The sequence below is a fragment of the Triplophysa rosa genome, linkage group LG8, assembly GCF_024868665.1.
Source record: "Triplophysa rosa linkage group LG8, Trosa_1v2, whole genome shotgun sequence".
Classification (NCBI taxonomy): domain Eukaryota; kingdom Metazoa; phylum Chordata; class Actinopteri; order Cypriniformes; family Nemacheilidae; genus Triplophysa; species Triplophysa rosa.
The window spans coordinates 17,218,319-17,241,978 of record NC_079897.1 but is presented as its reverse complement, the minus strand read 5'-3'; the positions used below and the strand labels follow the sequence as shown (position 1 = coordinate 17,241,978).

The 23,660-nt window shown below is 39.0% G+C and overlaps 3 protein-coding genes across 5 annotated transcripts in view; 1 reads left to right on the top strand and 2 right to left on the bottom strand.

Annotated features, from left to right (window-relative positions):
• The window catches only part of mrpl13 (mitochondrial ribosomal protein L13), a 32,207-nt gene extending 32,105 nt beyond the window's left edge, over positions 1 to 102 (bottom strand). The window contains exon 1 of the mRNA XM_057339998.1: positions 27 to 102. The gene's annotated coding sequence lies outside the window, so the exon portion shown is untranslated. The remainder of the gene's footprint in view (positions 1 to 26) is intronic.
• On the top strand, positions 92 to 16,011 carry mtbp (MDM2 binding protein). Of its 2 annotated transcripts, XM_057339985.1 has the most exons (22): positions 92 to 271; positions 349 to 429; positions 537 to 610; positions 699 to 841; positions 1,392 to 1,450; positions 1,785 to 1,926; positions 2,037 to 2,151; positions 3,002 to 3,124; positions 4,496 to 4,590; positions 5,643 to 5,709; positions 5,894 to 6,011; positions 6,180 to 6,341; positions 8,845 to 8,958; positions 9,540 to 9,710; positions 10,085 to 10,181; positions 10,667 to 10,825; positions 11,192 to 11,287; positions 11,388 to 11,645; positions 13,810 to 14,020; positions 14,135 to 14,248; positions 14,676 to 14,741; positions 14,988 to 16,011. In XM_057339985.1, exons 1-22 carry the CDS (start codon positions 208 to 210, stop codon positions 15,024 to 15,026), a joined length of 2,568 nt encoding a protein of 855 aa, XP_057195968.1. In that variant the 5' UTR covers positions 92 to 207; the 3' UTR covers positions 15,027 to 16,011. The 2 variants fall into 2 exon arrangements, with proteins under 2 accessions (XP_057195968.1, XP_057195969.1); XM_057339986.1 differs by lacking the exon at positions 3,002 to 3,124.
• A 1,074-nt stretch (positions 16,012 to 17,085) lies between these two features.
• On the bottom strand, positions 17,086 to 23,421 carry LOC130558590 (NACHT, LRR and PYD domains-containing protein 1 homolog). 2 transcript variants are annotated; one of them, XM_057341093.1, is made up of 11 exons: positions 22,902 to 23,421; positions 22,682 to 22,710; positions 22,338 to 22,478; positions 22,098 to 22,145; positions 20,282 to 21,971; positions 20,062 to 20,145; positions 19,812 to 19,892; positions 18,508 to 18,768; positions 17,790 to 17,876; positions 17,318 to 17,437; positions 17,086 to 17,130 (listed from the first exon to the last, which is right to left on the bottom strand). In XM_057341093.1, coding segments are annotated over exons 2-11 (2,529 nt in total). In that variant the 5' UTR covers positions 22,683 to 22,710; positions 22,902 to 23,421; the 3' UTR covers positions 17,086 to 17,114. The 2 variants fall into 2 exon arrangements, with proteins under 2 accessions (XP_057197076.1, XP_057197077.1); XM_057341094.1 differs by lacking the exon at positions 22,902 to 23,421 and having other exon boundaries at positions 22,107 to 22,145; positions 22,682 to 22,894.
• Positions 23,422 to 23,660: the final 239 nt, after the last annotated feature.

Below are 23,660 nucleotides of genomic sequence, written 5' to 3'. Positions count from 1 at the left end.
TAAAATTCATGTTTATAAACAAAAACCTGTATTATGTTTCAATCTGTTCCCACCGACTGTATTGCACGCTAGCGTAGGCGTCATCGGACCACGTCACTGTCGTACGTCAGTGTCGGTCGTAAACGCGCGTAAATTTGTTTCGTGGATCAGTGTGTGTCGTCCTAAACGAATCAACATTATTTTACATGAACCCAACAGCAAACAGTCATGGACAGATACGTGCTTGTTATTGTAGTCAACCTAGAGTCGAAGAAAGAAAGCGCCTTTAACGGTAAGCGGGGTCTTTGGCGATTAAGTACATGTACACTGTGTGTTTCTATTCTGCCTTGACTTCATTGTATTGTACAGCAATTGATGCAGCCAAAAGATGGTGCGATAACCTCAAAGACATTGCAGGCTCAAGCCTAACGCGGATTTCTGCATTTCCAGGTTGGTGTACTAAATACAACCCTATTTGCTTTCCTCCACAGCTGTCTAATTCTGCCACTAGTTTTGAATTATGTAAATGTTGTTTCTGTTGAATGAAATCTGTTTAGCTTGCTCTCTGAGTGGTTGTCCAGCCCCGCAGAAATGGTACTTTGCCATTCAAGCCACGTATGGTACAGCACAGGTAACTACAGCAGTATACTTATGTACTCTGTACAGGAACATCTTGCTTTTATAAGTGTATGTGATCCCTCGTGTGTGTATATTTCCAGTGGTGCAGCTCAGAGTGGGAGGAATTGTGCTCCCAGCGCAGTGACAGTGAGGCATCTGAGCCATCTGCTCTAGAAAACTGCATCACTGCCCTCCAGGAACAAGAGGAGGATAGTGCATTGGCGGAAAAGCCATCCCACGCAGAGTGAGAGATGCTTACTGTTTCTCCTTAATCTCAAACACACTCGGGCCAAAGAATGAATTATATTTTCAGCTCAACTGAAAGCTGTAACTCAACTGATAAAGGATTTTGTTCCAATGGCCATGCATTGGATTTCCCAGAGAACATGCATACTATACTTTACATTTACATTTATGCATTTGGAAGATGCTTTTATCCAAAGCGACTTACATTGCATTATACTATACATCTGTTTCTGAGTATGTGCAATCCCTGGGATGGAACCCATGACCTTAGCATTGCTAGCACCATGCTCTAACCACTGAGCTACAGGAAAGCTATTTGCACTTTGGATCAAAGTGTCTGCATAAATGTAAATAATGTCACCGATGAGTTGATTTACATTTTACATGTATGCATTTGTCACATGCTTATATCCAAAGCGACTTAGAGCATTGAAGCTATACATTTTATCTGTGTGTTCCCTGGATATCGAACCCACAGCTTTTCTGATTATTGACAATGTTTTTTTATGTTCTTATTTACTTTGTTTGATTTTTGACTGTCATGGCAGACTCTTTGAGGAGGCGGCTGAAGTTCTTCATCAGGTAGCAGACAAACTTCCTCCTCCAGGTACCATTGTAGAGCAATAACTGGTTTATAAAACATTGTAATGATAGTGTGTCTTTTCACATTTAATGCGATAGTTCATATTGAAGTTAGTATTTTGTGTTGTGCTCACCTTTGTTGTTCTGACCTCATGTTATATTCTTTATCCCATGTAAGACCCAATGAGAAGTTATGCATAAAGTATGAACTCTATATATTCTATATACTTCTCCAAGAAAAGTTGATAGTAGGATCTTTAAAGACGAAAAAGTTTCAGGAAAGTAGTCAATGTGATTTGTGCATTATATTCCAAGCTAAAAAACGGTTGTTTTGTAACTGTATTGATGTGATGTTTCAGGGAAGTCTTTACTGGATGTGATAGTGCTGTGTGTGGATGAGCAGGCGGGGTTGAAGGATATGTTGCCTCTGATTGGCTCTTTGAAGCACATGCAGGCGTGGCACTCTGCACAAATGACTATGGTCACAGAGCACAGAGCTGGGTAAAATCTAAAGCTTTCCAGGAATATACTTGCCATCACTGTTGTGGTTATGCCTGTAAACCTGTTTTTATTTACAACTTTTCTGTTTCTCTTGTTTCTGCGCTGTAAAGGTGGCAGAAAGCGGCCAAATACCTGAACGCCTGCATGTGTTCTCCCTCTATGATTGACAGCTGTGTGGATGGCACTGAGATCTGGAGAGGAGGACTCCATATCAGAGAGAAAAAGGTGCATTATTACCGCCATGGAATTAATTTGTCTGTTTAATGCTTGTGTACAATAAAATGAATAGCATCTGAGGTTAAAGTACATGAGGTTAAAGGGGTAGTTCACCTAAAAATGGAATCATTTATTCACCCACAGGTTGTTCCAAACCTGTATAAATTTCGTTGTTCTGCTAAACACAAAGGACAGATCCCATTCCCCTTTTACTGACATAGTATAGGGAAAATAAATACTGTGGTAGTCAATGGGGGATGAGATCTTTTTGGTTACTGACATTCTTCCAAATATCTACCTTTGTGTTCAGCAGAACAAATCAATTTACTCAAAGGGTATTTTCATTTTTGGATGAACTTTTCCTTTAAAGGTCAAGGATTTTTAACTAGAATTTCTTTTTACCACCAGATGGCGCACTGTTGTAAGAAATTGTCTAAGTGAAATACAGTGGGAGTGATTGATTTGCAAAACTATGAAGACATGATGTAAAGGCTTAGTAAGCATCAAAGATTTTAAGTAAACGATTGCATTCAGGGAAATTCTGAGTAGGGCAATCTGATGCGTCAATGAAGAGAGAGCTACTCACACGGTTGATGGTATTTAAGACCAGCAAAGATCTGAGGTCATGTGTTGCACTTGGGTCAGCCTCAGGTGAATTATAGTTACAGGTTAGAGGTCTTAAATAAACAAGAACAGTCCTTTAAGGCTTTTAAAAAGCGTCCAAAGCATTCATGGTCAGTGTTTTGAGTACATGCATCTTTCATGGTCATTCTATTTCCTGGTCACTACAAAGGCAGCGAGATGCTGCTAAGAGTCTCTTTGTTCCATACTAAATGGCGTTTTTGTGTACGCTTTTCAGTTTGTTTCCGAGCTCAGGTTTGATGGTTTCTGTTTGAGAGCTCAGAGGAGAAATCACTGGAAAGATCTGCTGTTTCCTCATACAGACCCACAATGCCAAATTGATCATAAACTACAGAATGAGGTGAGCCACTTCGTTCTGCTTCATTACCAATACACACCGGGGAAAGTTTTTTTTGACACAAACATTATTACTCGATTCTACTACGACTTTTCATTGTTTTAATTTAGGGTACAGGTAAAAAAGACTTGTTTTACCAAAGCAAAATCAAAACAACATTTGATCCGGCTTAAATGGACCAGGGGTGCACGGATGTTCACCACATACTTTATTTTACTCCAGTCAAAAACCACCATTCTTAAAACACATTAGAGACTCATTAGGGAACCCATAGCTCAAATATTTCTCTTTCAGGTTTGAGGATTACAAACGGAATGGTTCTCTATTAATCCAGCAAGTCGTGGCATAGCTTTGCTCAGCAATCATAAAAAGTAACACAAAGTGCTTTCAACCTGTACATATTATGAGTATGTGTGAACCTAACACTTTACAGCACTTCACATTTAAAGGTGCTGAGTGTGATTTTTAGCGGCATCTAGGTTCGCTTCTTTCCTGAATGAGATGACGTATTTACGAAATGCGTTCTGTAGAGCATTACATCTGTTTAGGGCTGCTGTAGAAACAACATGGTGACATGTCAACGACCAGCTTTGTATGTAGATAGAAATAGCTCATTCTAAGGTCATAAAAACAACGCTTCATTATGTACGGCCTTTATACTCATCGGAGCACATTTCTGTCAATAGATCCTCCAAAAAACTACACACTGGTCCTTTAAATGGTGTAAAACAGTTCTGCTCACTAATAGGCCTCATATGAACTTACACAATTGACATTACATGATCTGATTCGACAAACTTGTTCATATTTCTCTAAACTGTTAACATCATTCCCAGCCCATAATTCCAACAGGAGTTTTTAAAACTACTTAAAACGTAGCTTTTCATTACTTTCAATATATTGCATCTCGCTCGCCTTTTCTGTGGTCAGACGCCACTGAATAATGGAGCAGATCTCTTCAGATTGACTTACTCTTTCTGAGCTCTGCTTCTCTTTTATGGAAGCCGAAAGAGCTGATAAAGGAAGTGGAAGTGTTGCCAGATGCCTCTCAGTCTCTCTCAGATTCCAGCCCAACAGCTCGGCTTTAGTCCTGTCCGAGCACAAAGCTGATTTTGTTCTGCCACTCAGTGGCACAAGCACCCAGCAGCCCCCAAAACAGATTTCGCTGTTCCTCTCCTAATGCAAATAAGCCGTAAAAAAACTCATGTTTTTATTTGCCAGCCACTGTCACCGCCAATAACACTTTTAACGGTCAGTTAGCATGTAGGTGTTTTAACTACTTGGTCGTATTTTGCTCTTGTTTTCTTACAGACCTTCTTTTCATTTGATGATGATGATCCATGACTGTGTATTTGTGTTTCCTGTGTTTATTAGGTGTTTCACTGTTACCAGCCTGTGTTGGAACTGATTCAGCTGATCAGAGTCACGGATCTCCCGATTCACCTGCGTTCCAGCACAGAGTTTGAACTGTATCTTTATCAAGAGATTAAACGGTTTATCCACAACAGTAGCAGTTTGTCAAAGAATGCAAAAACCTGCCCAATACTAAAAGATTTTTGCTTAACTCTGATTGATGCGATAAATAATGATGCGTTTTGAGTCGACCTTTTATATGGCAGTCCGGGCGAGAAAATCAAACAAAAAACGCTAGAGGAGATTGACAATCTGAAGTGTCCACTTATGCGTAAACGATCAGGCCAATCAGAACGGATATGCAAATGAGGCAATGTTATTTGTTTCGGTCAACAATGCATCTGAAAAAAAACTACATTTACAAATGTATTCATAAAGAATTCTTTCTCAGAGGTACTGTCTGTAGATGGTAGCGTTTGATTTATTTGCATCGTTCTCTATATTGACAAGTGTTGGGTCGACGATGGGGAAGATTTTAAAGAGTTGATACTTGTCAAAACTATATAAAAATTTTTTTTTCGTAGGCATGAAACGGAAGTGGCGATTGTCTCTTCCGTGTCGTGACGTATAGCCGAGTGAAACGTCTTCTGAAATGAGAACAAAAATGTAGGCCTGGAGTTGATTTCGTCCATTGAGAACTTATTGGAGCGTTGTCAATATTGCTAATTGCTAATCGGCATTATCTTTCCCCAGGCAGAAACGAGTCTCCGATAGCTCCGCCATCATGAGTTGTTAAAGAGATACTCAACCCAAAAATGAAAATTCGGTAATTTACTCGCCCTCAAGTTGTTCCAAACCTGTATACATTTCTTTGTTCGGTTGAACACAAAGAAAGATATTTGTAAGAATGTTAGCACCTGACAGTTTTGGGACACCATTGACTACCATATTTGTATACTTGGAAAGCCCTCGAGTGACTGGTAAAGAAACCGCACATCATATTCAGGCAGTCGGTCATGTGTATACCGTGTCAACTTTTGTCAGTGTCATACAGTGAACTGTGATTGGCAAGAACACATTTCTTGTGCGTTTGCAACGATTTATATTGTTAACTGTACTGTCACTTTCTCTTCTGTGTATTGTTTCACACCTTGACTTGATTCTACAGTGGATTGGCTACCAAATCCGTCAAAGCCAAGCTGCTCCTGGATCAGCTCTGCACGTTGCGTGGAGAGGTAGGCCTCCAAGTCTAACACGATCATCACCAATTATCTTACTCTGGTCAAATCCGCTTCCCTGCTGAGATGCAGCCAAAGCTATCAAAGTCCTCTGAGACAAAATGGAGCACTTTCATCCAACAACACATTGCAAACAGCTGGCACACTGGGCGACAGTAACGGGAACTGTTTCCTGTTGCAGGTGGGAGCTTTGTTTTCTCTGTCCTGTGTGATAAGCGCTGAGACTTTCCCATCGGCCTCTCAGATCAGCTCCTGCAAATGGAGAGACTTCATGTCCAAACGCCCCAAGGAGTTACTCGGTATGAACAGTGTTTAATGGAAGCGGCTTCATAGGGCGGCTAAATGTGCGTAATTGTACCTCGCACAGCATTCGTGTCTTTATTTCTCCAGTTAAAATTACACACTGACATTCATGTAACTTATTCCTGTATATTTGCTACTGTGTTATTAACTCTTCATCCCCCCAGTGCCTGACGTGGAGTTAAAAGGTGAGAGAGGCCGCTACCTCTTCTTGGTGCAGGGGGTGGAGTCAGGAGGCTGCACGGCACGATTGATACACACAGCCAATCAGATCAACGGAGCCGCTGCCTTAGCAACGCTCATCGCCCTTATCAGAGAAAAGGCTCCAGGTATGCATTTTTTTATGCGCGATTGATGTCCGCATGAATGTGTACAGGTGCAGCGGCATGCCTAGAGCAGATATTTGAGATCTGTTATAAATCAATGAGAGGGCCAATATGGTGTCTTCTGAAGGAAGTTGGATCTGGTGGCTTTCAGGAGCCTCATTCATTAGAGCCAGATTAAACCCATACGGCAGTCTCATCTATCACCGAAGCAGCTGAGGCCACCTGGACGTTGGCAAGATGAGATGGCAGAAGTCTGACTTTATTAGACCAGAACTGCAACGTCCCCAATGTTTCTAATGTAGAACAAATCACGATTTTGTTTATATTCATTTGTAAATGCTGGATTGAGTTATACAATGCACTGAAAGTATGTACTGTTTTTGTTATGGAAAAGTATATACAGTACATTGTAGTGCACAGCAAAAGTGGAAGTTGTTGCCATTAACAGTCGCACACAGCTTTATGTATTTCAGTATTTATTAATAGATTATTTCTTGTGTAATGTTTACTGTTTACTTATATACTTCATAAATTCAAGGACACATCAGTTATTTCATTTTTATTAGTGCAGTGTAGCGCCACTAAACTCCGCCCACTCGCTGTGAGTTGTGGGTAATGTCAGCCGTTTGAGTGTTCACGGATCTACATTTGAATTTTCACCAGAAATAGTAGACTATTGATACTCATTTCCGCATACTATAATTTGGTACATACTAATTTTAATTCAAGTACTATTTAGTATGCAAATTGCATACTTTGACAGTACATACTGATTTAGATTAAGTACCTACCTATCGACTGTTAAAACAGTACGTTCTATATAGTATAAGTGGGAGCAGTATAAATAGATTTCGGACATAATTCATCCGCCATGTTTTATTGTCATGTAACCCGTATGCTCTTTGACCTATGATGTATTAACATCAACCTGCGCGTAGGTGTTGGTAGAAACATCATTTTGTTACGAGAAATTAATTTATAGGTACTTAGATTTGAAAAACGGACACCCGCCTTAAAGTTTTCGGCTATTTTTATTTGAATGATACTGTTGCTCAGCTCCCGTGGAATCATGGGATAGAATAGTTTCCATCCAATGCACACTTACAAATCTTGGCGGAAGCAGTAGACCATCTGGGTTTTTCTCGCTTACTGTTATTTGCACGGTGAGGTTTCGGACAAACTATTCATGACTCATTCTAATTTTCGCTTACTGTATAGTATGTAAGTAGGCGATTTTAGACGCATGGACAGTCTCAGACTGTTACGCCATCATGTTTTCTTTCCAAACACAAACTGCTGTGTTTGTCAAAAAAACAACAGTTTGGTCAGTGTCATGGAATTATGGCATCACACTTTATCAGGGTAAAACACTGGAGTGAGCATTTTTAGCATGCTGTGCAAGTGTTTTTTTTTTTGCGCGAAAATTATGATTAAATGTTCAGCAGTTTCTACAAAGTAAACAAACTCTTAACCATGATTTGCCTGTATCATCCTTACAATGTATACTAACCCCACCCACAAATGCTATTTTTATATCATAATTTACTCTCATGTCATTTCACACCTGTATGACTTTCTTTCCTGTGCAGAACACAAAAAAAGATATTTTGAAGAACGTTGGCAACCAAACAACGCTGTCCCCCATTGCCTTCCATTGTACAGACACAAAACCACAGAGACATTTCTCAAAATATCTTCTTTTGTGCTCCGCAAAAGAGTTACATGCAGGTTTTGAATAACATGAGGGTGAATAAACGATTACAAGATGTTTTATTATCCCTTTTATTTCCCTAGTTGTTAAGAAATTAAAGCACTATTTAGCATTTCAGATAACACCGTATTAATATTTTAAAGTAGTAAAGTAATATTCCTTCAGCTTACACTCCAGAAATCAGGTGGTCTGTGGTTCACACACATACTTCTGTAATGGCTCTTTGTACTGTGAGAGTGGCTGTAGTTAAATCCACCACTGGAGACCTTTTGTTGAGGTACATTACTGCTCAGGACGTGTGGGTTTGTTCAGAGCCTCCCGTAGAGCTGTGATGTTCAGTACAGCTCAGTGCTCTAGCTGTAACCAAGGACCACAGACCTCTAGTTCATGGTTGTTTGCTGAGAAATTTGTTGGTAAATGCTTGACATTTGCACAGGTACTGATGTCCTAAAGATGGTGTTGATCACAAGATGTTCTTTTGAAGCTGGTTAGTTCCTCTTTTAGGGATTACTTGCATCTGAATGCTTTCGCTCAGTCCTACATTTATATTTTATTTTCATTTGAGCAGCACAGCACATTTTAATGTTCTTGTATGAAATATGTCTCAGGTTAATGTGGAGAGACAACTATAAGCAATCCAGTTGAAGATTAATTCCAGAACAAAATCAGAATAAAATGTCCAAGATTTCAGTATTTGTTGTTAGATTTATACTGGACATTTTCGACAGCCTGCTCTCCTGATTCTCCTGGTCTCACGCTTGCATTTTCTTTCTGTCTGTCTGGTATTCTCCCCAGGGAACAGCGCTGCTGACTGGCTGCGTTCCCTGCCATGTATCCGTGGTGAGCAGCTCCTGCAGAGGGAGAGAAATCTGGCCAAGGTGCAGACCCTGGTCCTGAAGGAATGTTCCCGTAAGTGGTTTCCCAGGCAACGGAAAACCTTTCCCCACAACTTCCAAGTATTCACAATCACACGCTGTACTCAAGTAACCCCAGACCAGTAGATGGCCAATCATATTGCTTTAGTCACGCGTTATTAATCTCACATGAGCGCTTTAAAAATGTTGTCGTCTTTAAAAGGACAGTTCACCCAAAAATGTATTTATTCACCCTGGTGTCAATCAAATTCTGTAAATGACTCTATCTTCCATGGAAGACAAAGAAGATATTTTAGGAAATGTTTCATTGGTTTTGTGTCCATACAATGGAAGTCAGTGGGGGAGCCCGTGTTTGGGACCAACATTCTTCCAAATATCTTCTTTTGTGTTCTGCAGAAGAAAAAAAGTCATACAGGTTTGGAATGATAAAAGGGGGGTTAAATGATGAAAGAATTCTCATTTTGGGTGAATTTATTGTGGTAGCAGATTTACGATGCAAAATTATTGCTGGTATGTCACTGTGAATCTAAAAGGTTTAAAACAAAACAGAAGAAAAGGTTATATGATTTGTAAGAAACTGAAACATTTTATGATGTATATCTTATATGTGACCAGGGCGACGAGAAGAAGCCCAGAAACCTGCCGCCGTTCCTGTGAATGAACTGAAGGCTCTATTGAGTCTGGCCCGTGAGCAGTATCTTCAGATGCATGACTCCACACTACCAAGAGCCTCTGAGTGCACATCCCTGGAGAAAGAGAATAAGAGCTCCACTTCCAACACTAAAGGTGAGATGCGGTGTTAATGCATTATGTTCAGGTTGGACGTTAGATTAAAACTAAAATAGAAGATAATGTGCATATAACAAGGTATACGGTTTAAATCGGACAAGCTTTACAAAAAGGTTGTATTTGTAAATTATGCATTAGCAGGATAGCAATTTCAGCATTTACAAATACATTTTAAAATCAAACGTTGTAACTGTTAACGTTCGTTAATGCACCGTGAACTAACATGAAAAACTGTATTGACTAACATGAAAAAGTTGAATACATGCTGAAAACTATGTTGCTCATTGTTATGTTAACAAACACAACCTTATTAAAGTATTGTTTATTTGTGATTGTTTCCAGTGATCTAAACTTGCTGATCTTTCTAACAGTGACATCTTCATCCAACGATGGGAAACGCACATATTGGCCAGAAAGAAGCGTCCTACAAAACTACGAGAACACACAGAGAGCCCGACAAAGATCCAGGTAAACAAACACTTTCCATTGAATAGTATTCTTTAAAAACTTACAGCAATCCTTTCTTTGTTCAGCTCATGACATTGTATGTACCGTTTCTTATTTTGTACACCGATTAATGATACCCTATCATTTCAAAGCAGAGCTCCAGTATATTGACAGTGAGAGAGTACAGGTTTAGAGTTAAAAGAACAGTTCACCCACAAATGAAAGTTCTGCCATGATTTACTCAACCTCAAGTTGTTCCAAAGCTGTTGAATTTCAATTGAAGCTATTTGGAAAAATGTTAGCAACTGACAGTTCACGGCCACCATTGACTACCTCAATGGTAGAAGTGCCCCAGAAATCTGAGTTTCATTCATCCAAGTAATTTGCATTGTGTTTAACCAAACAAAGACATTTATACAGGTTTGGAACAACTAGAAGGTGAGAAATTCATGACAGAATTTCTATTTTTGGGTGAACTATCCCCCTAAATTCAGTGTCCGCCACAGGTGCAGGCTCTTCAGCAGTGCTTCCTCTGAGAGTCTGATGGGACCTAAAGACGGTCAGAGGGGAAGCAGCACGCTGCTGGATGCCAGAGAGCTGCTGAAACACTTCACTCCTGATGGACAGCCCACGGGAGAACTCCAGCCGCTGACTGTGCTCAGAGGGTCGGTCACACACACACACACGCACGCACGCACACACACACACGCACACACACACACGCGCACACACACGCGCACACACACACACACAGCGTCAGAATGATGATGTGTTCTAATGACTTTCTTCATTTATTGAAACTGCAATTGGAGTCCCTGATGGCAGCTCACATGTGCATAAAGTTTTAAACGGCACATTTATCATTCAAGCTCCAAAGCAGCGTTGTTACTTTCTACTTGTACTGTAATCTTACAGGAATAGTTCATTCAGAAATAAAAAACAACTAGTCATATGGTGATTTATTTAAATGAATGTTTATTGTTGTATTGTTTTACCAACTGAATGTGTTTTGTTTTGTTGTTCGTGTTTAGGGAACATGTGTTTCAGTTGTCTCCTGATCTAACACCCAGGAAGATTACCGAGCTCTCATTCTCAAAGGTGGCCAAATCTCACTACCACGGAATCGAGTATGTGTTGTAAAATCCATCCAGTGTTTTTTTCTGACAAGATCACATTTCATCTCAATAATACTTCCTGTCTTGATCTTTTCCCTCTGCGTGTCTTCAGGTTATGTCTGGATGAGCATAAGGCTCTCGAACGAGATCGTGGCTTTGTTAAGCTGCAGTCTCGTCTCATAAGATACGAGACCCAGAGTACATGCTGTAAGGATCCCTGTCCCGTGCCGTTTGCCCTCAGCCCCGCACCCTCCCCGGCCGTGCTCTCTGAACCGGGTAGCGTGCCTGATGGCGAGGCTCTGAACAGCGAGCCGTCCCGTCTGAAACGCCGGTCACGTGAAACAGACTCGCACCTCCAGCCACACAAGAGGTGAGAAGAGAACCCAGCATGAACAGGTGTAAAGATTCAGCTGTTTTTCTTAAGTGGTGGCCGCAGATGCTCCAGATCTTTTTATTTGTGTTCCTGTTTTGTCTTTACATATCGCTCTTGTTTATTCGTATCGGCTGGTATCCGAGCATGCTGGGTTTAAAATGGTCTGTATTTGTTTTGCAGTGCATCAAAAATAATAAGGAGCCCTCAGGGGCCAATCAGTACCGATGTTTTATTTACAGAGCATACTGTATGAGCATCTTATTTTTTAAATTGAATCATTGAACCTGTTGAGTCACCATAGGGTTTTTGTTATTTAAAGGAACAGTTCACCCACAAGTTAAAGGGATAGTTCACCCAAAAATGAAAATTCTGTCATCATTTACTTACCCTCAGGTTGTTTCAAACATGTTTAAATTTCGTTGTTCTGCTGAACACAAAGAAAGATATTTGTAAGAATGTTAGCAATTTTCAGTTCTGTGACATTATCCACTACCATATTGGGAGAAAATATTGTATCTTTTTTTGTTCCGTTGAATACAAAGTGAGATATTTTGAAGAATTTAGGAAAACAAACAGTTTAGGGCACCTTTGACTACCATTTGATTTTTCCTATTATGGTAGTCAATGATGTCACAGAATTGAAAATTGCTTGCATTCTTCCAAATATCTTTTTCTGTGTTCATCAGAACAAAGTAATTTAAACGGGTATGAAATGACATGAGGCTGAATAAATGATGACAGAATTTTCCTTTTTGGGTGAACTATCACTTTAAAATTCTGTCTTCATTTACTCACCCTCGAGTTGTTCCAAATCTATATACGTTTCTTTGTTCTATTGAACACAGAATGTATACAGATTTGGAACAACTCGGGTGTGTAAATGAAGACAGAAGTTTTATTTTTGGGTGAACTGTCCCTTTAAGCATCTTACTAAAACTAAAATATAGATCCAGTGCTGATCAGTGACTATTTTTATCAAATTGCTTTTATGTTTGCCATTTAAAGTATTTATAAATGTAGATTTACTTGTGATATCTGTAAATTGATAAACATTTATGCGTACGGTGCAAAACATTATGGATTGGTTTCTAATTTTCAATCAATTCTTATTAAAGGTTCCCAAGGCTATCATAAGTCATTCCTGCAACCTCAGCAAATCCTCATCTGTAGGCAACTAGATAACATCGATGATACATCACAGAGCTCCCAATGTGTCAAAAGAAAACAACATGAGACTCGAACCCACACACGAACCACTACGCCACAGCGTGTTTTAAATTAAATGCATTTGCTTTTTTCATCAATACACTGCATGAGAAATAATAAGGACATTTCACGGCCAATCGGTTTTGCTGATGTTCTTTAAATGAATCGGCCTCATGTTACAAGCCACTTTCTCACCAGCAGGACGTTCAATTAGACGCTCGAACTAATGTTTCTCCAGTTACTTTCATTTTGTGAAGCTGGTACTTCATTGATTTTTCCCCATGGGGCTCATTGTAGTTCTGCCAACTCATCATAGCCTTCATCTGGCCCCCCGCCCCATCATTTAACAAGCATTTAAATGCGCCACACGTCACTCGCGCTGAAATTGAATATAGATCTGCGTTTGGTGGCTTTGTCAAAAGGCGAAATGAGCACTGAATGAAAATGACTACGGTGCGCTGCTGTGAATGTCAACCGGTTGTTTCTTTTCTGAGTTTTGTGCTTAATTTAGAGGATCGTTCTAAATGAGCTGCACGTAAGTCTAGCCGTCACGGCTGTCGCAGATGTGTTGTCCGGACATGCTGAGATAGATTTTTGTATTAAATGGTAACCTACCGCGTAACTCTTGGCCACATTTTAAAGCCTTTCATCTGTTTGCCTCACTGTGTATTGACCACAGTGATGTCATCGGGAACATAAGTCTGGAAATGTAAGGATGATGTTTCTGGAACAGCAGTTTCCTATTACATCGGCTCAGACTGAGAGGGCAGGAACTGGGATTTCAAGGATGTTGAAATGAGCCTTCCAGTTCCCAAGTACACTGTCACGTCAGATCATTTTGATTATATTTGATGTGGGCTACAAAGCGGGATTTAAGGATTGATGTTCTCAGAAAAGCAACGTCTTACACCATCCACCACATCTTTTCAAAAATCCTCTTTTCTCATGCTTTTAGGTTTTGTAAATCGGAGAGCACTGAATCTCTGGGCGTTCACTCTAGTGGTTTGGGTGGCACGCACCCGGCTGCGGGGGCTCTACGGCAGCAGGCGGCCCACTCTCGCTCAAACACAGGGCAGACGAGACGTTCTGCTTCTGTTGCCGAGCTCTTACCAAGTCAAAAACTCAGCCAGACCCAGATCGAGTCCCGCTCCCAGAAACACAACAGGGTAATTATCAGGCCACTTGAATTGCGTTTTATTTAATCGTTTAACTTGATGTTGCAGTGCAAAAGTTTCATGACTGTGCACTATGAGTTGTCATCAGGTGTTTGTGGTTCTCAGATGCTGAGGGAGGTGGTGGATAAGACGCTCCATAAACACGGGATCAGCAGCCAGCACAAGTGCTTTGAAGCCTGCAGTCAGAGACTCTTTGACATATCAAAGTTTTATCTGAAGGTTTGTAAGAATCTTTCAGCCTCTCGCACCCTGCTGTCCTGCCTGTAGGACATCTTTGAAGCTCTGAAAATATCCCCCCCAAACGCTGCTGTGACTGATGTTATATGTAGATCATTGAGCCGTGACAGGAACAGAACTTTGTTTTAGGAAGTCGTTTCCGAAAGTGTCTTAAAAAGGCGTTTATTGTTTTTGTAACATTTTACTTCTTTCCCTAAAGTCCACTTATTTCAGTCAAGGTTTCTTGTACCCAAAAAAAAAATGGTTTAATTCAGTTTGACATTTGTCTTCTTTAGACACATCAGGGAGGCCAGAACATGCAGGAGACAGTTGGAGAGCAAACGTCTATAGCTCAGACACAAGTGCTGCCTGATTTGCGAGAATGCTTTTAACCGTAACGCTTCAGAAACTTGTGTTTGTTTTACAACAGGATCTGAAAACCTCACGTGGCCTTCATGAAGAAATGAAAAAAGCAGCCAGTAACAATGTCAAACAGGTAAAGCACACACACCCTTTCAGTCAACTGTACTGTAACTGTTTGTGACAACTGTGTGGACTTGATGTAAGGTGTCAAGGCGACCTCAACACTGTCATCTCCACCGATCTTAAAACCTTGATTCAGCAGATTACTAGCTAGAGCGTTTTATTTAACCACATGACGATGTGTTTGTCTGCATGTGTCTAGATGTGAATAGCATTGGTGTGAAAATGTTTTACACACTTTTTGTGTTCTCATCCACAGGTGATTGACTGGGTTGTGGAGAAATCGTCTAAAAGATGAACAGAAAAATTCTTCAGTGTTAAGCATCGAAGTAGAAGGCGATCCTGTGGTAGGAAGCAAGCGTGATCTTACAAAATGAGTGGATGTAGCTTGTAAAAAAGTTGTCATTTGTCTCCCCGGCCTCAGAAGTCCTTTTGTGCATAATTTACAGTTTTCTATTTTATTTTTATAATAATGTATTTGTTGTATGTGTTTGTATTAAAATGGTTATTTGATTATTTGTATGTTTCCTTTTGCATAAGAGCCAAACATAGCCACATGTTTTCTGAGAAACGCTGTTTGCATCATGAAAATCTGTCAGTGAGCGTGTCTGCCCATATCCCATTTCCGCAATCAAATCATCACTCAAGCATGAAATAAGGAACACATGAGGTTCTTTTATAAAGCCCATAATTCCCTCTGAGATGACCTCATGTTTTATTGTGTTTAGTCCTCTGCTGTTTTGACCATAGATGTGAGCTATGCTAAATAACTTATGCATGGATCATGGTTTGCCCCAAACTAATGGTATGATTGGGGTCAAAAGGTCACAGAGGTCTGAGGTCATAAAGAGTAACTCCTAAAACTATTACGAGCTGTTCCCTGTTACTCCCCATCTAGGGAAAGGTTGAGGGTGTCTCGTTTGGCAAAATCGCAGGACACATTCCAGTCCCACACAGGGCTATTGTTCTTGCTCCTGGGTGCCCAGGGGGTGATGGGAAAAGGGGGAGGGGTCGTATGTTACATTGGCAACACTGAGAGCCCTCGAAGGCAACATGCAATCTGAACCCGTTAGCTGCACATTGACAGTGCTGCTGTATTTCATTTAGTTGTAAACGATTTGTGTGACACATGCATCCATTTTTTTTTTCAAATAAACCGAATAGAGAAAAATAAAATTGTACATGACAATAATATGCTAAAGTCCTTAAACTTTTTGGTATAGGGACAAAGAACTTAAATGACTTTAAACGTCTTAGTTTTTTGCCTGTTTTATTGTATATTAATATACATTTCTATTAGCTTTTATTTATAGAATTTTCATGTTAATTTAAATCTTTTAATTTTTTAATTGTTAATTGTTTTCTGTTTTGCAGAATTTTATTTTTTGTTTATATTTGGTTTCATTTCATTACAGTTTTAGTGTTTATTTACTTTTTATTTATTATAATCATTTTAGTGGCTCAAACGTATTTCAGTTAATTGCTAAAGCAACATTTCTAATTTACGTTTATTTTTTTCAAATAATATTTAGGCCAGAAATGTTTTAATAGTTTTGTTGTTCTGGACTTGCCAGGTCTGCTGGAACACAATGGGATAGTCTAAAGATGACACAAAGACTCCAACAGGGGCCCTGCCGTCCCCAAATCCATAAAAACAACATCAAACTAGTGCTCTGGTAAACGGACAACAGAATCTAATTGTTGATTAACTGGGAACTTCTCAAGTGCCCCAATTTATAAGCGGACACTGACAGTCCTTTGTAGGCCTTTGTGTGTGAACAGTGACATGAAGTGGAAATCTTAACAATACTTGTGTGTGCATGCATGTACATTATGCAATGTGGACTCATCCGTCTGAGGAAAAACTCGACAAATGTGACAGTATTCCTAAAGATTTCATCACTTCCATAACTTTGCATTTAATTTCTGACATTCATATAAAAACAATCCACATTTTGTCAATGTGAAGTTGTTTTGCAATAATCACTTCTCTTAAAAATACAGGTTTGCAATAACATTGTGTAAAATAATTTTCATTTTTGGGTGAACTATTTCTTTAAAGCAAAACAAGGATTTACTTTACAATGTCACTTTACAAGGATAGCATTAAACAGTTTTTTAAATGCTTCAAAGTTCATAATTGTCTTCACACCAACACAACCCTTCACACATAACCACTATCATTTCAGGTCTGAACTGATAAATGTAGACATTTAAAACATGACCAATGTTGTAAGATACCCCCCTATACAAACAAACTGACACAAACAATATTAGGCTTCTATTATAATAAATCTAAATGATTTGAGATATAATTGGTTGAGGTCTTTATTCCCTTTCACAGCTCCAGGTAAAGATGCAGTTTTCTAGGTTTCAAGCTGGACCATTAGTTCCATAAGGGCCTTAGAAATGAAGAGACAAGAAATAGGTTAATATAAAACATGTAGAAATGTACAAAGCTGACCAGTAGATTACTTAGATTATTATTACGATTGTATGCTACTGGCACTAAAACATAATTATAAATCATAAAAAGTCAATCTTTTGTGTAACTGCCTGGGGTCATATTACAGTTGTCACTAAACTTACTTTCGCAAAGTCTCCATAGAAAAGCCCTGGCAATTCAGACGAATCTTCACCTCCTGATTGCAGCTTTGTTTCTTATTTTGCCAGTTTGAGCATTTTTGATGCTGTTTATTGCATATCAACCTTTATAACCAGAAAGCACCAAGCAGAGCATTACTACAGAGCCATTAACAAACCTGATAGCTGTTTTTAATGGAGTATAATCATTGTTATACAAATATTTTTTGTAAGAAACTCCTAAATTTAAGATGTTTATGATCTATGAGTCTACGCAGGGTTGAGGTAAAAAAAAAGATGCATTTATGAATCACAATTTTCAACTTTTGGTTTGGTTCTCATAAAAAGGCATTATGTGACATGGAATATTCATGCTTTTTTGTTGTTCTTCTTTTAAGATCTTTATGAAATATGCATGGAAAACACAGCCCAGTACATTCAGTGATAGGAAATCTATGATGTTAAACATAATACAAACCCTTGAAAAGTCATAATACAGGCTGGTCTTGTGTATGACCTCTGCAAGATCTTGATTCCCTCCTCCAATAAAATGTCTGCATTTATCCTACACGTGGATACAAATTATACAGATCAAAGGATTACAATTTAAGGAAATGCCTTATTTCGTACACACATTCATTCAAAGAATTCCATAACAATTTAAAGGAGGGCCATGTACTACAGACGGGGTACTTCATTTACTTTGCGAGGCTTTCTGCTATAGCAAAAAAATGCAATAGTTTTTGAATAACTTTTTTTACTAAATCTTTTTGTTTATATAAGGTTTGCAGTACTGTACCTCAAAGGCAAGTGACTTTCAATGTTTAAACAGGATAGTTCACTCAAAACTTTTAATTCTGTCATTCTGTCTAATTGTCATGTTATTCCAAGTCTGTAGGACTCTCCTCTGCAGAACACAAAATATATTCTATATAACAACTGTAAAGAAACTGCTTTGGTTCCCATTGAATTCTTGCGGAAGTCGATGGGATCTGAAAACATTGGGTACACCAAGATTCTTTAAAATAACTTATTTTGTATTCCTTTAGAAGAAACAGGTTTGGAATGTGGGTGAGTAGATGATGACAGAATCTTCCTTTTTGGGAGGACTATTCCTTTGAATGTAGGCTATGGCATTCTTAACAGCAGATATATTATAGAAACAGGACAGGGGTGATTTCAGATGTTTTTCTTACGCGAGTTCTGTTAGACTGGGGCAGTTCTGGGTGATTTGGAGGCTCCAGACAGTCCACAATGTACTTAGACAGTCCACTTTCATTTTCATCTTTTTCAGTTTAGAGACAGAACAGAGAACAGACATCAATGCATCTGAATCCCTCTGGTGAAGTATCTGAAAAAGTTTGATCCAGTCGATGTTGATTATCTCTGAGCGTGGAAAGGTGAGACCGAGTGTCAAAGATGGTGCTAAGCCACACAATGAAGTCTCTATGCAGATGCTATAAAAAAAGCCCAGAATGATTCAATTGTTGAGTCTGTTGGACACTAGCCATTATTTGCATAATTAGCAATAACCAGAGAAGGTGAAATTGTGGTTCTTTTTTTTTAATCTGTTTTGGGTCACCAATTAAATTGCACGATCACTTCTATAATTATAATCTAAAGGTATTAGATTGCGGAGGCCAAGCATGCCAGGTAAAAGGGAGATGTGTACAGATGTCACAGTTGGCTGTAGTAGAACACTCACAAAGGTATGAAATATCCAGTCTTAAACACAACCAACGTAACAATGAACAACATCAAACTAAACCAAACAGGAAGTATTTATGACAACTAATGAGAAACTAATGAGAAAACGAGAAAATTAACGATGACAAAAGGTGACAGAATTAACTAATTAAACTAAGGACAGATAAACGAAAAACAAAGGAAACTGATGAAACAACAAACTGAAAGTCCATATTCATGACAGTAGATATGCTGTTACAGTTATTGAACAAGAGGGTATAACTGGTTATCCAAAACATTCACCATTATTGATATACAATCATTTCATTATTATAGACGGTTTCATCCCGGTCTGGCTATTAATTATTTATTTAATTTAATTTACATGAACATTTATTTATATTCATATTTTATTGCATAATAATTGCGATAAATTAACAGTTTGTTGAATTTTGTTGAATATAAATTTTAAAACAATTTGTTGAATGGTCGTGTAACTTTTTGCCAATTAACGGTTCTTATATTGGTAACCCAAAATAATACTGGCTAGACATACTTTTATCTTGCTGGCTAATGTAATTTACTTGTTATTTCTTTTGCTTGTTATCAGCAAATAATCGACAGGGACTATTTTCTTTGCAGATGTGTGTACCGGAAGTTAAGTTTGTGCAACAAAAAAAAAAACGTGCATGCACAGTAACGTTTGTTTATGTTGTTGCTTTGAAACCTATAAACAATTTGTCTATAAACAATTATGTATGGTTATCAGGAAAAATTGTCTATTTGATGAAGAAAAAAGTCCCTTTTTATTTACCTGGACAGCGCTTCATTAAATGACAGATTAAGTGATCTGACATTACTCTCAAATGTGTTAATCCATTGCCAGACATCAACACTGCAAATAAAAGCAGACACATAATATATATATAAATATGCATGTATGTGTGTGTGTATGTGTAGAACTAAAACTTAATCAAAAGTACAGGAAGGATGACACCACGTGTGTGCATAAAACACATCCAATGTGTAACATTTTTAAAACATTATGTATTTTAAAACATTACCATTGTGAGCTCATGGTTGGTGCTCTGGAGAAAGCGTATATCAGTTCAGCAAAAACAGAGTCTGATGAATCATCTAAAGTCAAGCTTCAAAATCAAATGCAGAACATTGCAATAACAAACAATAAAAACGTGTTTAGACTTGTTTAGAACGACAATAAAAAACAATTTATTAGATAATAATTAGATCCACCAAATATTTGTTTTGGACCAAAGCACTTACCTTACTTTCTTATACTTAACAATTGCAGGCAAAATCATAGACAACATTTCACATGTCAATTTGCCGTCAACAATAGACAGTTCTTCTATGCTCTGACAGCATTGAGAGCAGTACAGCAGGGCCCAGCAGTCTGTTCTTCTCATGAATGCACCATATGCATTAATGTTTTTCCAGACATCCATAGCTTCTTTCACAAAGTCATCTTCATGAAGTTCATAAAGACAGTGAAGAAAAAAAAGTACTATTCTCGAATAAATAGGACATTGAAGCGTTTTCAAAATCCATTCTTTCAGATAAGCCTGTGTTTTTGGATGAACAAACAGACCATGTTTTCTTAGTGTGCTCCTCACATCCTTATTCAACAGGCCAAATGCAAACTGCACCACAGCTGCAAAACGTGGAGCATCAATCAATGAGTCATTTGTAAGTAGCTCTGTAAGTTTCCTCTGGGACTCTTCTTCATCCAGGAGGACATAGTACAGAGCAGTGAAGAACTCTTGAAAGCTGAGATGCATGAAACTGAACATCGTCTCCTGCCGGATTCTTCTCTTAAAGAGGAACTTGCACAGGAATGGACTGCCAGCAGGGTCTGAAACCATTTCATTTACACTTTCCTCATCAAAGAGGACTTGCTGTTCCAGCATCCCTCTCTCTGCCAGCTGACCCAGACTCCTCAGCAGGGTCGGGACGGACTGACTCAAACCCTGGCAGTGATGCTCCAGTAGAGTGCACACAAAATCAACGTAGATGGAGGTGGTGGTTTCCAGTCCGCTTGTTGCAGCTGCACCATGTTTGAATCGTTCCTTGATAGTTGTGCAGATGATCCAGCAGACGACAGGAATGGAGCAGGCAGCAATAATGGGTTCGTTCGTCTTCACAAATGTATAAGCCTGTCTGAAAAGTTCCTCATTGTGAAAAAACTTCCAGAAGTACTTCTCCACCCCCTCTTTTGCAAATCCCATAATCTCAGAGAAATGCTGAGGTCCTTTAAGAAGATCCTTTAGTGTGTCTGTAGCTGTAGATCTGGAGGTGACCAGCAGGAAAGACTCTGGCAGGATTCGACCCCTCAGCAGGGCACAAAGTGTGAGCACAGGTGAGGCTTTCTGAAGCAGATCATTGTGTGCTGATGTGCCATCCCATGCGAGTTTTAGCTCATCAAATCCATCAACGATGAAAAGCGCCTTCTCTGGTGAGCGCTGTAACACCTGTGAGATCTGATCTGACGTTAAACTGCAGCTGTAACTCAAGATCTCCGCCAAACTCTTTTTGCCAGGTATGCGGTTTATCTCTTTACACTTTAGGTGGAACACGATATCAAACCGCCCATCGTAGAGGTCACCAGATGCCCAGTCCAACATGATCTTCTGCACAGTGAAGGTTTTTCCGTTTCCAGAATTTCCCTGCAAAATCACAGAACTCGGACTGATCCCGTGGTCATCTGGGTCGAACAGAGAGTTCAGATGGACAGAGTCTTCACTGCTCCTGGAGCTGAGAACTTCCTGGAAGCTCTCTCCACTGGAGCAAATCTCTTCTTCTCTCTGTTTTTGGTCTCTATGTCTCTGGAGTATCAGAGGTTGTGTGAAGCGCTCAGACAGCAACACCTGTTCTCCAGGTAGCGAGTTATACTCGGTCACATACTGATACTCACTGCAGATCCGCCTCTTATGTTTTAAAATCACAGCCTTTGTTTCTGCAGAAATAACATAAGCAATGGTCACAGTGGTCGTGACTTTTAGAACAATTTCTGTTTTCTGACACACGTTTTAGAACAGGTTGTAAGTATCTGTTCAATTAAATTAATTCATAACAGATTTACCTGTTATACCTTGCGTTTTTTCAGAGTGTGTGCGATACCCAGCAAAACCTGCAGAACAAACTTTCGTTGTCAGTAAGTTTTAAATAAGAGCTAAATCTAAATCAAAACAGCATTTTCAGCAGATATCTTATGCATATTGCCCTCATACCACATATTTTAGTATATGACTAGAAAATACTTCATAAATGATCAGAAAAATGTAAAATATTATCAGCATTTATGAATGCAAAAGTTACTTACTGTGTGCATTATGTATAAAATGAACATTGCCTATTATTTTATTATTAGTGAGTACAGGTGCAGTAATATGGCTTCCAGCCCGAGCTACAGCCTTCACCTTTGGTCCAGAGTGAGATTCGACTGTGTCCTTTCTGTTAAACACTACATGAAGGGAAGGTGATTTTTAGACACCCTTGTGTCTTGCTGTTGCTTTTAGACTTAAATTTCATCCGTGAAATAAGCTTATTAAGAGAGGCATATAAAACTTTTACTTTACAGACTAAAACTAAGTAACGTTAACTTTAGTTTTGACTAATATGTTATACAATCAAAACCATGAGATTAAATGATTAGAAATGACCTACTTTTAAAAATGTCAATCTTCGTTCCTTTTCTAAAAGAACAGAAACACACATTAAATACACACACAAATAACTATTACGTCCGACTCATTGTCGTATCTTGCACATTATTATAACTTAATTTAAGGATGTTTTATATTAAGCCTAGTGTTCTCAGCTTAGGTTACGACTCTTGCCAGCAATATAAATGACGTTTTAGTTAGCAAATGTTTTGCGACGTTACCTTATTCTCACACGGAAGAAAACGAGAATGACGCAAACTGGTGTTGCGTTCAAAACGAGATATATTCCTCCCCGTAGGGCCCTTCAGGAAGTGGACACCGTACAAAACGTCACCCCAAGAGATGACGACGTTGTTTTTATTGCTCCTTTTGCCAAGAACATTTTAAACGGACAGATTAAGAGATACAATTGCGTTTTTTCCTCGAGGGTTAACACATCTAACTAGCGCTTTACACTTCGAAAGGAGGTAGGGCATAGGGATAATCACTTCAGAATGGAACGCAGGGAGAATAACGTCACGTCAGCCTGTTACTTCCGTGGTCAGCACTCGCTTGCTTTCCACATAGAGACGGGTAGTTCGACACCCATGCAGGCAGTGACACAAATCTCGAGTTTTCAACAAAGCTTTGCTTCAAAATTGTTCAGCGGGGCATTGCTTGAAATTAGGCTGCTACGTGACCTGTAGAAATGAAACCTTGTTACCTCACTAACCCCAAATACAAGGCGCGTCTATTGCGCTGTCCCACACCGGCTATCCATTTAATGCGTATTTTCTAACGCCGCTCAAACTTCAGCACAGCAAAATAAAATCTTGTAATTGCGTTTGTATTTGTGCATTTGTGTTTTTTTAAACAATAGGCGTGTTTGTGTGGTTTTGTAAGGAACATTTTCATATGAACCAATTGTAATAATAATCTAATTATGAGATAATGAGCCTAAAAGTTTGTTTTCAACCATTAATTTCACTATGATATCTTTG

Excerpts from the sequence above, each read along its gene's own strand:
- mtbp (XM_057339985.1), top strand. The coding sequence starts at position 208 with ATGGACAGATACGTGCTTGTTATTGTAGTCAACCTAGAGTCGAAGAAA. Across the intron at positions 1,451-1,784 it reads AGACAAACTTCCTCCTCCAG|GGAAGTCTTTACTGGATGTG; the intron begins GTACCATTGTAG and ends GTGATGTTTCAG. Across the intron at positions 5,710-5,893 it reads TCTGCACGTTGCGTGGAGAG|GTGGGAGCTTTGTTTTCTCT; the intron begins GTAGGCCTCCAA and ends TTCCTGTTGCAG.
- LOC130558590 (XM_057341093.1), bottom strand. Across the intron at positions 22,146-22,337 it reads TTTTATACATAATGCACACA|GTTTTGCTGGGTATCGCACA; the intron begins GTAAGTAACTTT and ends TTTGTTCTGCAG. Across the intron at positions 20,146-20,281 it reads GTTAAGTATAAGAAAGTAAG|CTTGACTTTAGATGATTCAT; the intron begins GTAAGTGCTTTG and ends TTGATTTTGAAG.